Source organism: Zonotrichia leucophrys, chromosome 7 (assembly GCF_028769735.1).
Source record: "Zonotrichia leucophrys gambelii isolate GWCS_2022_RI chromosome 7, RI_Zleu_2.0, whole genome shotgun sequence".
NCBI classification, from domain to species: Eukaryota; Metazoa; Chordata; class Aves; order Passeriformes; family Passerellidae; genus Zonotrichia; species Zonotrichia leucophrys.
This window is the reverse complement of record NC_088177.1, coordinates 34,361,246-34,378,972: the sequence shown is the minus strand read 5'-3', so window position 1 is coordinate 34,378,972 and position 17,727 is coordinate 34,361,246. Positions and strand designations below refer to the sequence as shown.

The following is a 17,727-nucleotide window of genomic DNA, read 5'->3' as shown; positions in this document are numbered from 1 at the left end:
ATGGTGGAGCTGCTCTGACCTGGCAGCATCCCCTCCCAGACAGAGCAGGATGCAGTAGGCATGTAAAACACACCTTTACACAAAAAAGTGCCTGCTCTTCCCTGAGCTCAAAAGAAGCTCAAATCTTTCAGAGTTGAGCATCTTTTAAAACCACCGGGATGACTTCTCTGCTCATTTTCAGCCCAACAGGTCAGTGGACCCCACAGGGTGTAATACAGTAACACCTGCTAAAAAACGCTGAGCAGACTGAAGCAAAAATCCAAAGAAAGGAACTAAAATACCTGGTTTCAAGGGATGCTAACAATGAACATTAGGACCAAAGGTATCACAGATAAGGGTTTAATAGAAAAGCTAAAAGCCCAGCCTTCTCCTGAGAGAGTTGACAGGAGAAGACTGGAACAGTGTTTCACTCCTGAGCTGTAAGTGATGGATGTGAACACAGTGGAAAAAAAAAAAAAAAGCTCTGAAGCTCTCAACAGCCTTTAGTAGTTTTCAGCTCAAATGGAAGAGGGAACTCAGAGCCTGCAATACAGAAGCAAGAAGTGCTGTGGGCTGTGAGAAATGGAGCACAAGCCCTTTGGTTACAAGCAGCACAAACAAAAAGATGGTGGAAGGGAGAAACAAAGAAATCCTCCAGTAGGGATGTAAAGGACTGTGCTGGCACCATTAGTACAGACGGATTCTTCATGGCACTATCAAAGTTTTGGTGGAAGATGGGTAAAACATCTACCTGAAAACAGCCAAGACCATTTATTTATTTATACAGAGAATGCAGGTGGTCTAGGACAACCTTTGGGGAGAAAATGTAAAGAAAAACAGTGATATTAACTCCAAAAGTAAGTCCACAACCAGCAGACAGCAAAGGGTAAAATGCAAACATTACCCAGGCTGGCTAATCCCCACAAAAGGACTGACTGGTTAAAAACATGTTAAATCCTTGGTCTCATGAGGAGTGCTCTTAGGAGAGGTGGAGGACCCGAATCTGAGGAAAGCTTCCAGGAAGGTGCTTGTGGGTGGGCAGAGTGGGATTGCCCAAACCTTCCCTTGCTCCAAGTGATGAGATGGGGGGACTGCACAGCTCCTTGGCCATCCCTGAAATAACAGGGCACTGATGACACTGGCTGTGGTGGGAAAGGAGCAGGAACACACAAATGAAATACCTTCTATGTCTTCTCCTTGCTCTGCAGATTTGGGGCTGTATAAAGTGCCAGGAAGCAAAGCTGGCACTGACAGCCCATGACTGGCACACACTGGGCTGGCCAGTGCTGGACCTGGGAGCTGCAGCCCCAGAGAGGCATCGGAGCATCCACTGAGCTCAGGGCACAGCCAGAGCTGGACTGCATGGCCTCACATGGGGGGAGCCACTGTGACTGACACCACTTTGTCTTTCTGAAAAACAGCAGCTCCTGATGCCTGGTGGGTTCCTGCTGGCCTGTTACACCTCTAACTTGGGCAGGAAAAATCCATATTGGTACAGCACCTTTGAGATGTTTCTTTCTTTGGTGAGGACAGCATGAAGCTGCTTGGAAAGTGTTTTGATGCCCAGATTAAACAGAGAAAGAGCCTGAACAAAGGCTCCCAGCAGCTCCAAACAGACTTGGGTAGAGTCAGAGCTTCAAGCAAATTCACTTCCATTTGAAGAAAGTTCATTTGTGAGTGGTACACAAACACAGCAAGGTCTGGGAAATGCCAGTTCTTACCCAAGACCTGGTCTCTGGGGATGGACAGGGAGCAGAAAGTGCCCTGCCAGGATACAGCCTGCTGCTCCTTGACCCCAAGATTCAGAAACTGAAGCCTGGCAGCACATGGAATACAGAGTGATAAGACAGGGCTCTCAGCAAAACACTGACAATGACTTTTGAAAGGCCGAGCCTGGAATGGCCACAGAGCCACCCCCACCAGCTGGCACTGGTGACAGAGGAGCTGCCCCTTTCCACCAGCTGCTGTTTCCATGCTGATGGCAGGGCTGTGATTGCAAAGGCAGCCCACACACCACTGCTGAGATGGACACAGCCTGTGTGGCTTTCTCTCACTTCTGTGCAAGGGACTCTCAAACTGGCTGGCAGGGCAGGGCCATAAATAATGTGTAAACAGGCTGGGGCCACAGGCAGCACCAATGGATGCTCCAGGGCTGGTGACAGCAGTGTGTCAGTCCAGAAGTCCCTGTGGCTTGACTTGGCACAACAAAAGGGCTGACTATGGGCAGCTAACCGGGCACAGGACAGGTGGGAGGGAGATGCTGGACAATCCCTGTCAGTGCTCTGAACTGATTTGCCTGCAGAAGATGTGTCAGGGCATACAAAGGTGTGACAAAAAGCCAGAGGCAAAGCAGCCAGGGCAGATGCTGTTACCACCCAGACGTTTGGCTTGGCGTGGTCTCTGCCCAGACACAATTCTCCTGTGGGTCAGCAGCTTTTCTGGGTGCAGGAAAGTGGGCAGCATTGTCCAGGACAGCTCCAAACAAACACACTGCTGCTGTCAGCAAAGAGGCTGCATGAGTGGAGGAACAAGCAAGGTGCTGAGGGCTGCCAAAGTCATCAGGGAGAAGTGACTTGTGGGGAGGGAAGATCAGCATGTGGGACTGAGGGGGCTGACTGCTAGCAAAGGGAGTCATTTGGAGCTAACCTGGGAGTCTGCAGCAAGAGGAGAACCAAGCTGAAGCTTGGAAAGGGTACATGGCAAGTTAGTTCAGCTTCTTTTCCTTACACACATGGGTAGATCCATCAGGACAGGCCAAGCAGACTGTACAATGTCTGCAGTGGCAAAAATAATCCAAAGAGAAATGTTTGCTTGATTTGTGTATCTTCATCTTGGTTGCCAGTTGTCACATTGGTGGATTCCAGTTACAGCTCCCCATTGCTCTGACTGAATTGCTAAATTCAGGTTTACATTTTTCCTTTCTGTAAGCACATTAGAATTTTAATTAAGCACTAAGTCAGTGTTTTAGCAGGTTTTTGAGACTTTAGCTATTTATCTTGTTGATTACAGTTCTCTCAGGTCCTTAGTTGTGGCCTAAATTTAGAGCAATTCTGACTGACTGAGCCCTGCAGGATAACTGCTACAACTATTCATTAAAAATGAAGAGATCAGAGCTGATCAGCAGACTGTGGGAGCCTGCTGTGTGGCTGCTCTGCATCCTGACAGTCTTCTGATCTACAGGTGCTAGGGCCAGGTTAATGCTGATCTGCTGGCAAAACACAGCATGAAAGAGTTTGAGAAGATGCAGCAGCTCCTTGATACAAAGCTTAATAAGAAACTGTTTCCCTCCTTGTTATCCACCTGAGATGGTGAGGAAGGAGGGATTTTAAGCAAAGCAATTATTTTCTTTCATGCAATTTCAATTAGGTAACACGAGCCCTTCTCAAGGCAAAATGTTTGTGTCCCCCTTTTTTGTCTCTCTGAGGAGCACTTTGCAGGAGATGAATGAGGGTCCCTGCTTTACCAAGCACATGGGAAGCATCCTCAAGGAAGCAATGCCACAGTTCATGTTTAGCCAGCTTCATGAGGAACTTTGGGGATTTTTTCCTAAATTGATGGAGAATTCTAAAGGCCCCACATCTACTTGTACATGAGAGGTTTATCACGCACATGAACATGAAAGACTAGCTATCAACAGCTAGTGAATCCAGCTATCAACATGCAAAATTCTGGCCAGATCTGTCAACATCTGGGACCAGACACATCTCTTAAATGCTGTTTTAGAACTGTATCACAATAACAAATGTAGTGATAATGAAATGCAGAGTCTGGGACCATCCAAAATTCAGCAGCTGTGGTATTTGCCATGGCGCTGATCTCCCAGGTTTAAGCAGCTTGTGCTAGAAAGTGATTCTGGTGGCTCAGAAAAGAAATTCAATGCAGAGAAAAAAAGAGATTATCCTTCTGTGGATGACCCTGGCTAAAACTTGTTAACTACCCCTAATTGTAGCTCTCCCTCATGTGCTAATCACATCTGTAATAACATTCAGCTGTTTGCTCTGTTCCCATGGCTAAGCCAAGGTGGTGGCTCCCAGGGATGGTGGGGACATTGCCAGGGTAAAGCCACCTGCTCCTCTGCTCAGTGCAGACCCACCAGTGCTGGTCTTCATGCTGGTTTTTGCAGTACCCTGGAATGCCAAACCCATTTGCAAACCATGGGTGACCATCTCCAACAATGGCCCTTCACCACCAGCTAGGAGAGTGCTCTTCTGAATTCATCCACTTTTTAATCATCTGAGCTTTCCTCTTCTCTCACCTCATGTTCTCTGCAATTAATTCAATGTAACTTCAGCTGTTCATTGAGGAATTGGGAAGACTTTGACCAAACAGCCCTTTGTTTCCTCTCTGCCCATCAGTCTGCAGTTTCCTTGCCTCAGGCCAAAGCCAAGTAAAGTGAAAACTTTTTCTTTAACTCGTTTACATTTCTCTTTCCCAATGAAACTCACATCTAGGTCACTGCTCAGTAAACCACAACTTCCACCAGGGCCAGCCCTGCCTCAGTCTAATTTTCTAGGCCCCATTTGAGTATCCAGAGAGGAACCAGCTCCTGACCTGGCCAGGCTCCTGCTTCCCGGTCAGTGGTGACAGCACACACCAGCTGCATCCAATCAGTCCCATGCAGCCCTCCTGGGGCTCATCTTCTGGAATTCTGGGATTGCGGTGAAAGGAAGATGGAAGAAAAGAGAGATGCAAGCCCCTTGAGCTGCACAGAGAACTTGCTACCTAAAGGCATTTGACTGCCTCAGAAAAAGGTAAATTTAAGAACTGACAGCAAAGATGTTATTTTGCTGAGTTTGAAATCTCATTTTTATGCTTATCTCATGCAAAACTGGAAATAACACTGGTCACACTTACAACCTGCTAAGGGGAAAATTGGCAGCAGCCAGTGCAAATGAATTTTCTGCACAAAATTCTTCCTCAGAAAGCACCTTTCAGAGAAACAGATAAACTCACATACTTGCAGAGCAAAGCCGAACCCCTGCAATCTCCATGAAGGTTTGTGCAGCAGCACATCTACGGCCCCCCACCACCTCTTCCCTGTCCCTCAGCTGGAGAGGATAATTCCTGTAGGTCAGTTGGAGTGAGCTTTCCCTAATCTGTGCCAGGGAAAGCTTCACCAACAGCTGAGAGCCTTCAGTGACAGGTGAAGCTGGACAGGCAGCAGGTTGCTATTTCTCTATAGAGGTTCATTCAGCTTTACATATGCTATCACTACTTTGGATCCTCCCTGTGATCCTAAAGCAAAGAATTGTGAGGAATAAAGAATAATTTTCTAAAATTGGGTATGAAGAGCTGAGCATGGCCTCATCTCTGAGGTGACCATATGGAGGAAAAACCCAGAGAACTCATTACTCCATGGAATCAAGTCCCAAACCTTTTATCCAGTCTTGAGTCCATTTGAAAGTGATGCAAGGCCTCCAAGGATGGAGTTGTGGCTCTAAAACTGGAAAAGTGCCCCTACAGAAGGGGCAGCTCATTTTTAGAGCCCCCAGCTTGCTCCTGGCTGGTTGTGAGCATGCCAGTGGAAATCCCTCCAAACTGCTGGTGCATTCCAAATAAATGGGTCCAATTTAGCAAAGCTACAGCAGCAGCTGAAGTGAAGCAGTGGGGAAGGATGATACCAGTAACCAAGCAGGCAGATTAGAGAAGGGAAAAGCTTCCAATAGGTGATGATGAGCAGGTGGGAAGAAGTAACCAGTTCATTCCTTAAGAGAAATGTGAACAGAGCCTCACAATCCCCTCAGTAATTCCTGGGAGGGGCTGCAGGAGCAGCCCCCAGCCTCATGTTAGCACTTTATTTATAGCATTGCCTTCCTATTCATAATCTTCCCAACTGTGAATTGCAATTTTTCCTTCCCCCAGCATTATGGTGACAGTTTGGAACACGGAGATGTTTGGAAAGGGGCAATTTGGCATCAGGAGTCTAAAAAGCAGATACAGATGACATCCTAAATGTATCTTTTATGAGTTTGGAACGATTCCTTTAAATTAAGCTCAGAGTCTGTGACAGCTTCTGGTAGTGTCGCCAATAAGGAAATAAAACAAAAAAAAATCAAGAGGTTCTCAAACATATGTAGTCTTAGAGATCTGGAGACCTTGCTTTCCCTCCTGCACCTTTGAACTGCTTACCAATGCTTCCCAGGGAAAGTGCTTCAATAATTTTAATTTGTCTCTACACCACATATGCCCTCGAACCCCAACATACTTTTAAATTCAAGGCTTATAAAAAATTAAATGCTCCAATAATTCTAAATTGTGTTTGTTCAGTGTTACTGGAGCCTGGCCATTCCTTCAGTTTGGGGATTTTTGTTTTGTTTGCAGTGGGTGGAGGAAGAAATGCTTTCTATTAGTGCTTCAAATTGGAAGCCAGTCAAACAGCATCACAGCAGAGTGATTCAGCAGCCTCTGAGCCGATTCACAGTGTGTCATAAAATGGGATTAGGAAAACAACAATGCTTGGAGGAGAAAGAACCCACACAAAGAATCACAGCAGGAGAACAATACCAGAAAGAACAGAGGGGAATAATCCTCACTTGGCTTCTGTGAAGCAGGTTGGATGACCTAATTGGTGGCTTTCAATGCCCTTCATTCTCCATGGAGTTGCAGGGTTCAGCTGCCTGGATCCAGCCACCACAGCTTAATAAATGTTTCTGCATGGACTGAACCACCCCAAATGTCCCTGCGTGCACATCTGCAGCCTCTTCTCATTTATCTGATGAGACCATGGTCCCCTCTGGCACAACCCCAGATGCTACTTCACAGCAGGCAGGAGCTCATGCAGAACAAGTGCTGAAAGTCCATGCCCACTTAGGACGGGAAGCAGAAGGAGCAATCTTAGGCTGTGAGTTAAAACCAAAAAGCTGTGTTTTGTTAGTGTTACTCAAGAAGATGCACACACACACACACACACACACACACTGGCAGCACATCAAAGGAGCTGAGGTGGTGTCAAACTAAGTGTATTTCCTAGCACTGTCCTGAACAGGAATTAAATTAAACACGTATTTTGTGATCTCCGGAATCCAAGTATCAGTAACCGTCTATGGCCACTGCCAAGATGGAAGAGGAAAGCATAATTTAAAACCTCTTCTCTGTGAACCTGAAGATCCTATTGACAACCTTGTTTTGAATTAGGCCATACCTGTTCCAACTGTGGCCTTGAAGTGACAGAGGAAGGCAGGGACTCTCTCAGGACTTTTACTAGATCAGCAGTGGTTGGATTACTCCTATGCAGAACATGAAATCACAGCTTCACGCAATTGAGGAAAATCAGACAATTATATCACAATTCCAATAAAATTGCTATATCCAAAGTCTGGTAGAGACAGAAAAACAAGGAGGAAAAAGAAAAATCTCATATGCCATGGTCTCCTCTTGTAGACTGAAAAAATGATAAAGTGCATCCTTGTAAATAACTCACTGCAGGATGCCTGGAATTTTACAGAAACTACTGCAACTTGTCTCCCAGTGGGGAATAACTGAGGCGTGAGATAAGAAATCAGCTATATCCTAACTTGCAGTGACAGGTGCTGTAAAAGGAAATGCCCAATAAAGGCTTAATGTATAGGAAGATGGCAAATAACTGTCTGGAATTCTGAAATAAGAAAGCATAAAGCAATTCTCTAATCATGTCTAATCAAAGAACACCATCAGTTGTTAAAAACTTCTAGGGGAAAAAATGGGAGAGGTACCAGCATGCTTGTCTTCGTCAGCAGTGTTTTGGGAATATTTTAGCCTGCAGAATTTAATTCCCTGTTATTACTTCTGAGCCTGAAGGTGAAAATCATAAATCAGAACGATTCATAACATCCAATAATGGGATGAAATACTCATAAGGAGAGTTACATGATGAAATCCTTTGGGATTGTGTGTAACCCTTACAGTCCTTGATGATAGCATTAAAAATCCTTCTGTCACTAACATCTATTCTTCCCTAATTCCTATACTAGTTTTTCCTCTTTCTTCTTTCATAACATTTCCAGATTTTTGTGTCATATGGCATTCCTTCCACCCTTCCTCCCTGCTGCCCTAAATATATGTTTAAGGCAAAATCATAGGAAAGGATTCCATGCTTAAAAAGATGGGCAGGTTTTAAATTACACTGCAATTACTACTAAGGGCTTTTAATACCTGAGGAGCTTTCCCAAGGAGTTTTGTTCTGTTTTCAGGACCCCCACTGTTTTTATAGAGGGCCATTTGGTCCCATTTATAAGGTGGTTACATTTTGAGTAACAAAGACTGCAATGCTCTAAAATAAAATAACACTGTCCCCACCCTTCTTTCACCTTCTCATAACTGAGTTTAAAAAAAATCCCAACCCATGATGTGTTAGAGCTTTGTTTTCTGAGTAACAAGACCAATCATGTTTCCTCTGCTTGAGGTCTCTCTCTTCTCTTCCTTTTCTTCTAGGTCCTCTGGATCCACACTGACATAGAAATATCCCATGATGGAGAAAATAATGCACACAGCAAAGAGGAGAACAGTGAACAAGACAAATTCAGCCCACTAGGAAAGAAAAAAGAACAGCAGGTCAGGAGACCCCAGACTTTCAGTCTGGAGGATATCTCTGCACTTTCAAGTGCTTTTTAAAGAGCTGGGTGAAAATTATTTTTTAGTTTCCAAAATGGCTCGCAAGATGGAAACTTTCTCATCCTGTTTTTCTGATAAACGTTTGTACACATAATGCAATTACAAATATGTGATACCTCTTGAAACAAAACAGTTAGATTGCATTGGTTTCATTAAATCTTTTCTTATAAATCTGGCTCGAACATACCCACCTGGACTTTTTTTGCCTACAAGACTCTTTTGGGAGAGGCAGATTCATGCTGGCCAGATATAAGCCTCAGTTCAGACCTTCATCATGCCAGAAGTTTCACAGCCTGAATTAAACTACCTCTGCAGCCTGAATTAAATTACCTCAGCCTGACATCTCAGGGATGCCACAGGCAGCCTGGCAGGATTCCCCAGGTGAGAGCCCTGAGGAAGAGCTGAGTGCCCACGGGTCTCGTGTCTGGGGAGCACTCAAGGTGTGGCTGCCACTGTGTCCGGGCTCCAGGTGCGGACACAGCCAGCGTGCCTAGAGCTGCGCTCCAGCAGCATTACCAGCACAGGGCAGGTACTTCCAGCCCCTGGAGAGCCAGGGAGGGCCAGTGCTCCTCAGGGGAGCTCCACTGAGGGCCCCACGGAGCAGGGGCAGGGGGACAGCTCAAGGGAGCTGCTGTCAGCTCAGGAGCAGGAGCCTGGGGCTGGGCAGGGAAGCTGTGCACCAGGACATGGCCATCCAGAAGCACCAGAGGCCTGTTGTAAAGCACGACCTCTCTTTTAAGAGCCAAACCATACCTGTGCCATTGGTGCAGCCTCGGCAACAATGAGCACAAAGGTATTCCCCACAGCCACGGTGAGCAGCCAGCCTGCCTGCAGCACCGACTTCATGCTGGCTGGAGACTGAAAAGAGGAGAAGGGCCTGATCAGTGGGGACCGCGCTTGCCCTTCAGCCCGGCTTCACCCTCTGCAGTCCTGCCCAGGGCAGGCGCCACTGCGCTCAGCCTAGGAGGAGATGGGGGCGTTTCCTCTGTGTGGAGTGGGTAATCTGTGGTTAATCTCAACATCTGCATACAAGGAGCTTTCAAAACATGGACAGGAGGACACATGAGGAAGCAGGAGGTGCTGTTGTTGCAGAGCTGAATCCGGGTCATCCCCAACTTGCAGCATCTGAAATGGTACCATCAGGACGTCCAAGGAGACATACAAGCCCTGCAGCTTGGAGTCTGGTGCCATGTGGCTGTACACCTTTGGAAAAGAGACTGGATCTTGATGTTAAATTTCCTGCTGAGGACAAATTTTTCACATCCCATTACAGATCATCCCACTGCATTAATCATCCTCATTAATAAACATCTGCACCTTACTCCAGGGATAGATTTGAGCAGCTTCAGTAGCTATTTGACCATGTAATGTCTCAGTCCTCTCTTCTCATCAACCTCCCTAGACAACAATCAAATCATCCCTTTCAGGTTCATTACCCCTTGCTCCCTTGTTACAACCTTGCATGTTTAGACCCCTTCAGTCTCTCAGTTTTAAGCAGGCGCCAAGTCCTCATGCCACCCTGTAGCCCTTGAGATACCTTGCCTTTATATCACTGAAAAATAAATAGCACAAAATACTTCACTAGGAGAAAACCCTGATATTAAAATATTCAGAGTTTTCCCGTTAACTATCCAGTTCTGTTCTGTGTTCTCGGGTTTACCAGAAAAGGATATTTCCAAGTATCACTGAGAACAGGTACCTTCAGAATATGAATTAATTTAGCTTGAGGGCACCCAGAAAGCTGTGTTACAATCCCACTTTCAGCTGAAGGATGGATAACACTGTTAGTGTCATGTCAAAGGAGGTATGACAAGTCAATGACAGATGCAGAAATAAATCTTGAAGTCTAATTGTAAGGTCCTTATCTTTAAGTGGAGTACCTGAGAATAGGAGAAGGCCAGACCTGTAATGGAGAACATCACCTCCCCAGCAGATATCAGTAAATATTGTGGTAACTGCCAGGCCATATGGACATTGTTGGCTTTGATGTCTTCTGACTTCCAGGTCTCAACAGCACCTCCAGAAATCTAGCAGGAAAATAAAGGCACACTGATTAGTTGCTGAAAGATCAGATCTTTCTTTGCCTGGACAACAGCAGCAAATTTACCAAAAAACAAAGTTTTAAGCAAAGGTGCAAAAAAAGCCCTGCCTTTGAAGCAAACTATGGCTCTCAACTCTGCCATTTCCAAGCTTGTTGGAAATAGGATGACTCCTGCTGCACAGGGCAGAGAGAGCAGGATGGAAGCATTCCAGCTCGTTTAGGTACCACAAGAATTCCCTGAATCATTGCAAACCAACAAGTTGTCTTCTGTAGTTGGGCTGGGAAAAGCCTGTGAGGTTCCAGTGCAGAGCCTGTGACCTGCAGCTGTCCCCAAGGCAAAAAAAGGATGAGAGCTAAGTGCTCATTGCATCCATGTGGTCACTGCTCCCATCTTATCAGCACTGCACAACTGCCCTATGATATCACTGACACCCAAACAAATTCAGCTCAGGAATGGCAAGAGTAGCAAAGACTGCTCCATATTAGATCTATTCAGATAGTTATGGTAGCTGTATTCCTAATTATTTTTGTTTCTTTTCCCAGGTGTAATTAATACTGCCTGTGATGCACAGAGGCTCAGAGGCTGAGACAGATTTGACTAGAAGCCAGGAAAACATTAGATTGAAATGACTTCAGGCAGAAAGCCCTGTGTTTAAGGAGAGTACTTGGGAAAATACAAGGGGATGTTTACGAGATGTTCTTAATCACCAATCATTGCCAGGGAGGCAAATCAAGAGACTGTATTTCAGCAGGCTAAAAGGGGTGAGAAGAGTGCTGTGCATTGCTCTTTAGCCCATAAAGAAATGTCACAAGCACCATGCTGTAACTGCACACTGAGGAAGGCTGGGTGGAAGGCAGCATCCCCATGATTTAAGTTTCACAGTTCAGCTACATTAGCAGACTAATATATTGTATTCTTGGTTCTTCTATATGGCGCTCCTGGCAGAGGAGCAGGGCTCAGTACAAATCACTGCAATAATTAAAAGTGATCTTGGCCTCAAGCAAACTAACTCTCTACAGAAAGCAGAAACCACAGAGAGAGAGATGGAAAAACAGAGGATGAAAAATATTAAAGTACTAGCACAGGGTTAGGAAGGGCTGAGGCACAGAGCCACCCTGAGCAGCCAGGGCTATAGCAGGGACTTATGCAGATGGGACCACAAACTGGAATCCTTGGCACAGTGACATGGGACACATTTACCTCAGCTGGCCCTTTTACCAGAGGCTCTGGGGCAATTTTCTTAGTGTTGTATTTTTAATGCAACTTCTCTATCTGGTTTCTCATCTGGTGAAAGAGGCTTGCAGCCATGAAAAAGGGGTCTGGCCAACATCACTTCAAGTGTGTGTGTTTTATGTACATATATCTCTGCACTCACAGATGGCAGCATCTGCTTGTTCCCTCCAGGGCTGTACATCCCACTCCAGCTACTGGAATTGGATAAAAAAAAGCCAGGTGCTTCATGGCTATATTTCTCCCCCGACGTATTTGGACTCTGCAGACATGAACAGCTCCCATTAATTGCCCAACAGAGAGATGCTACTGACAGGGAGTAGCTGACAACACTTTGCTCTGCTCATCACAACACAGCAGCCAAAGTCCCAGAGGGCAGCTTAGCAGTGTGTCCTGTCAGACCCAGTTTGTCTGTGTGCCTTTGTGGTGGAAAGGTTACAATGGGAACTAAGCTGATCACGTTCATCTCCGTGGTTCCAGCCAGCTGGACCAGGGTTGAAGCAGTGTGTCTAAGAGGTTGGCAAGCAGGGAAAGGAATCCACCCTCTCAGAAGTGCTCAGACCTCATCAGGGCTAGGCTGTTCAGAAAACCAAGCCTTGACTTTATACTAGGCTCCAAATTAGCTGTACAGACAGTGAGAGGAGGAAACAGATGTACAACCTCACCAACCTCCTCCCTCAAGACCTTGTCCCTCTTCCCCCTATGCATAATCTACAAAATCTTGGAAGATCAGACTTTAGTTCAGTAAGCTAAATGTGAGGATAGAGCAGACTGTTTCTGCAATTTTTTTGAGTGTGAGGCACCACCAGGTACAATATTTTAAAGACCACAAGCAGAGCCAGCTCTTGGCAGATGGTAATAACTCTTTGCAGTGCTCTGGGTCAATGTTAACTGCTCAAGGATGGCATGAGACCAGCACAAACCACAGATCACATGATTTTCTATGGAGGATTTCTGTCAAGGAAAAGATTTTACTTCTTTTTAACCCATGCAATCTGACATGATCACAGTGGAAGGTGGAACAAATACCCACCCACTTCGCTTATGTAGGTACCAAAACTTTTTACAATCCCTTTGATAACAGACTGCCTTCAGAGGGCTGCTGCCCAGGGATCAGAAAGTGGACAAAGCAACTAAGAGTCACCAACACAGGAACAAAAGCACTACCAGAGAGTAGAAAAGGAGTGTATGACCATCACAGGAACACTTACATTAGTTATCACAACGGTGTATGAGGCACCAAAGTCAAGCAGCCCCAGCTCCAGGGGGAACTCTCCTGTTTCAGTTATGCATTTTCCATCATTATATCTAGATAAAAGGATGAAGTACAGTATTTCACAGTTAGTTCCACAAACAAAACACAGAGCAGAGCTATCAAATCTGCCCCTGAAATGGAGCAGGGAGGATGCAAGATGTAGTAGCATTTACATCAGACAATCACTGGAGTTCTTGCTATCTTATCCTTCCAGAAGCACTTAGACACTGACTGGAATTTACCTAATGACCCAGGCCATTGCTAACATTTTTAATGGTTTTTGCTCTTTCTTAGTGCTGATGTAATTTTTTTCCTCCCCTTAGGTTTTTTTTCCTGCCAAATTTTGCTGCATTTCTTCAGGAAATCAGAGATGTGGACCCAGAAGCAATTTTGTTTCCTTTCAATAGAGCAAATTAGCCTTCATATTTGTTCTTCTGATTTTGGATGTGTGAGATGGCACAGAGGCTCAGTAGCATTGCCACAATGGCTGCTGCGTCCTACTAAATTGCAGCAATAAATATTTTGGATGGAGCTGATGCAGAGAAAAGCCATGAAGCTTGTTTTGAAACATTGGAAATGCTAGAAATACCCTACAAGAGCCAACTCCAGTGCTGCCAAACCAAGGCCATATGGAGCCCCTGTCTAACAAGCCCAGCCTGCAAAGCCATGTAATGCTACTTGATGTTACCAGCCCACATGCTAACACTTGGTAGTATGGAATATGAACTGGCCTTTCCCTGAGAGCACCCTAACACCAGGAGCTTGGGCCTGAGAGAGTAACAAAATAAAGCAGGCACTAAATGGCAGAGGAGACTTTACCATGTCCCACCTTACTCCACTGACAGATGCACAGGAATGGCCAGCCTCTTCCCTCCAGGCCCCCACATAATGTGAATAAAAACTTCTGCACACACATGACTGGCCTGGAGCACCTGCTCTGCACTGAGTTGATGATTCTGCTTTTTACAAACATCTGCCCCACAACCACATGCCAAGACAATAGCAATGCAGGTTTTGCTATTAGGCTGAGAAAAGTCTCTTTGTACCCAAGGAAATGCTTCAGCAAGGACCTTTAGCTCAGGAAGGGAGACTTACACATCCCTCTCCAGCAGTGAGTACTCAGAAGCACTGTAGTTTTTCTGAACAGTAATGAAACTTTTGCTATTGATAGTGAGGTTGACATCTTGGCTCAAAGCATTAATGAATCTGCAAAGAAACCATATTTCATTGACCTGTCACACAGGGCAGGAGAAGCATAATAGCAGACACTTTAGAAGTTTGCATATTCTCTCAAAGCATTCTGTAATTCCACAAGTTTATGAGTCTCTTCTGCAAGTTACCAAAACATTTGTCTGATTCATTACCTAGTTTTTTCAATACAAGATTATTTTCCCTGTTGCATTAGTTTACCTTCCTACTCTCTTTTCTATGAAAAGTGACCCTCACTTTTTGTGGTCTAGAACCTCCTGGCAATCCATTCTCAGAGACCAACAAAGATTGCAGCAAATCCTGAAGAGGTCATGAGGATGCTCAGGGGGCTGGGGCACCTCTCCTGTGAAGACAGGGTGAGAGAGTTGGGGCTGTTCAGGCTGGAGAAGAGAAAGCTCCAGCGAGACCTGAGAGCACCTTCCAGTACCTGAAGAGGTCCTACAAGAGAGCTGGAGAGAAACTTCTTACATGGGTATGGAGTTATAGGACAAGAGGGAATGCCTTTAAACTTAAAGAGGGTAGAGTTAAATCATGTTAGATTTTAGGAAGAATCTCTTCATTATTAAGGTGGTGAGACACTGGAACAGGCTGCCCAACAATGTTATGCATGCCTCTTCCCTGGAAATGTTCAAGGCCAGGTTGGATTGGGCTTTGAGCAACTTGTTCTAGTGAGAGGTGTCCCTGTCCATGGCAGGGGTGTTGGTACAAGGCGATCTCAATGTCCCTTCCAACCCAGACCATTCTGTGACACTGTGCTGAGTGTTCCATGGCTGTGTGAGGGGACAGAGCCTCAGCTGACCACAGGAAACTGTGAAGTTGTGCATCCTGATGAGCAGCTGCACCATGCTGGCAAGGAGCTTCTACCAGCGACAAGGAGTTTTCTAGCGTAATAAGATATCTTCACCAAAACTAAAACTTATATGGGAACAGTTTATTTGGTGTTTTTTCATAGACAAAAGACATATACAGTTTCCTTCGGGCAACTCAAAAATTAATAGTAAAACCAAATGCTTTTCATTTTACCTATGTTTTAAGATACTTTTGTTTTCAGTTTTTTAAATGAGGGTGAAATCCCTGAAGTTAGTCAAGTGCTTAACAAAAGTAAACTTTTAGTGCAAAAATAGTTTCTTCCTAGTGAAACTTCTTTACAAATTCTTAAATGGAAAGTCTGGGGATTTGGTCAAAAATCTCCACAAGAAAATATAAAAAAATTCTGACTGAATCAAGTCTTCAAGGTGTTTAGTCAATAGAAATCTTCACAAGTACAGGGCTATGAAGAGATACTGCCCTCCTAGTTTGTCTATATAGGCTTTCAGATAAAAGGGTTGGACATTGATTTTAAGGTTAGTTTTGTTTGGTTGTTTTTTTGTTTTTATTTTGTGGTGCGTTCATTTTGTTGTTTTGGTTTTTTTTTCTAATTTCACTTTGCCCAAATCCTCTAGAAGGTCTAGGTGGAATCCCGGTTTTTTTTGGAGGTTTTTTTTTTGGGGGGGGGGGGAGTGGTTGGGTTTTGTTTGTTTGGTTTTGTTTTAGTGGTTTGCTTTGTTTTTTGAAGTTTTTTTTTGCAAATTTGCATCTTCTGCACCTCAGCAGCCAGCACAAACCACAACAGGAGTGTTCATGGAAATTGGGAAGAGTGCACTAAGCAGAGCCCAATGCCCAGCTGAATTGTTTATGAGGATGTAAAACTGTTGCTGCATCCAATTTAGTAGAAACTTGTGCATGAGTTTGGGTGAACACCATGGGTTGGCCAATTTGCAAAGGACACAGCAAGAGCTCCTATCCAAATTGCTGCTTCCCTTTCATCAGTGAGATGAATTTGCCACTTTTCCAAGGAAGGAGCTCTTTTATGTTGCCATCAGAGCCCAGAGTACCCTCGGCAGCGAGCAGCAATAGTTCTCAGCTCTGCATGGCATGTGTGGGAGGTGACACTCTGTCAAGCCTCCACAGCTGACACCCAAGTCTTGCATGAGAAGTGTGGACTGGATTCCAACCCGAGAACATCTGGGCTATGTTACATACAGATGCATTAGACAAAAGCACTTTCCCTCGCCCAACCACCGCCAAATCCTCAAAAAAAGCCATTCCTACCTAACAGCTGCCAAACCATTTTCTGGCTTTGCTTCCAAGTCCGTAATCTAAAGAGAGGAAGAAAAAAAAACCATCAAACATATTTATTAATGCTGCCTTACAATGTGTGGCAGACAATAGTGGTGTCTGTAGAGTTACACATGTGCTGCAAAGCCTGTGGAAATCAACTGGACTCTCACATGGGCTTTACATCAGGCCACAGCTGGGGAGCCCTGGTACAATGAAGCCAATGGCAAAACTTCATCTCCTCCAAGGGCTTAAGATGAGATCATACTTTTTCTCCTCATCTCTTCTGTAACAAAGGTTACTGAGTTTCAGCCAGTCACCCTTCTACTGAGGCATGTAACACTCTCCAAAAAAAAAGTATTTTTCTTGATCTTGAGCCTTACTCCTACAAAATCTGCAAATGCCTTTCAGACCCTGATTGGGGGTGGTCAAACCACCACACTTGTCATATTCACGGACTTCACAAAAGTCTAAAGCTGACAGGAACTGCTAGGTTACTATACTGATGATCATGCATCACTCAGGCTGTCCCTGATCCTCAGTACTCAAGAGATTAAACTGTTGCAATGTCCAGGCAGAGAGTAGAAGAAACCAAGATGCTTCTTTGTGCTCACAAACAGATCCCTGCAATGGCCATCTGGATGGGCACACTGGGAGTGAGAGCCTCTCTCCTGGAGACCACAGTTAGAACAGCAGCTAGATAGTTAATCAACATTCATTTGGAGAAACCTGTTTGGTGCACAATGCTGAAAAAACACAGTTAAGACACAGCCCTGCCCTGGAGGTTGCATGTCACAAAAAAAGAACACAAAGCAAAGCTCTTGGCAGGTAGAAATCCAGAGCTGTGCCATGTCCACTGAGGATGGCAGGGCAATTTCAATTTGCACTGCCCACAGATGGAACCCAGGCAAGCCAAGAGGGACTTTAGAAACTGGCTCTCTCTCAAAATTTTCTGGCCCTTTCTCCACACTTTTTTCCTGATGCAAAACCCTGAGTTTCTGAGACCAGGGATCCAGAATTTCAGTATATCTATTAATGTCAATTGTACTTCAGAGTAATATGCTACCCACAAATAACATATGCCCTAAATAATAAATAGCCACAGTGAATAATAAATGTCAGAGCAATAAATAATAAATGGCAACATCATTTTTTTTTCCATGGGAGACACATGGGGATGAATACTCTCATTCCTTGCAGACAGACCAGCCAAGCTATTACTCGTTTTCACTGATGATCCCCAGAGCTCTCAAATTCATTTCCTGCCTACTCAACAGCCCACAAAGGAGAAGAAACCAATTTGAGATAGGATCCTTCCAGGAAAGC

At 44.9% G+C, this 17,727-nt stretch overlaps 1 protein-coding gene across 9 annotated transcripts in view; it reads right to left on the bottom strand.

Moving 5' to 3' along the window:
* Window positions 1-727: 727 nt before the first annotated feature.
* SLC15A2 (solute carrier family 15 member 2) overlaps window positions 728-17,727 on the bottom strand; it is a 58,528-nt gene continuing 41,528 nt past the window's right edge. For 6 of the 9 annotated variants that reach the window (XM_064718365.1, XM_064718363.1, XM_064718362.1 and 3 more), the window contains 6 exons: window positions 16,396-16,442; window positions 14,191-14,301; window positions 13,052-13,148; window positions 10,449-10,595; window positions 9,322-9,426; window positions 728-8,484 (listed from right to left, as the gene is read on the bottom strand). In XM_064718365.1, the coding sequence (XP_064574435.1) occupies window positions 8,308-8,484; window positions 9,322-9,426; window positions 10,449-10,595; window positions 13,052-13,148; window positions 14,191-14,301; window positions 16,396-16,442 (684 nt within the window). In that variant the 3' untranslated portion in view covers window positions 728-8,307. The remainder of the gene's footprint in view (window positions 8,485-9,321; window positions 9,427-10,448; window positions 10,596-13,051; window positions 13,149-14,190; window positions 14,302-16,395; window positions 16,443-17,727) is intronic. The other 3 variants (XR_010441016.1, XR_010441015.1, XR_010441017.1) reach the window with 3 other exon arrangements.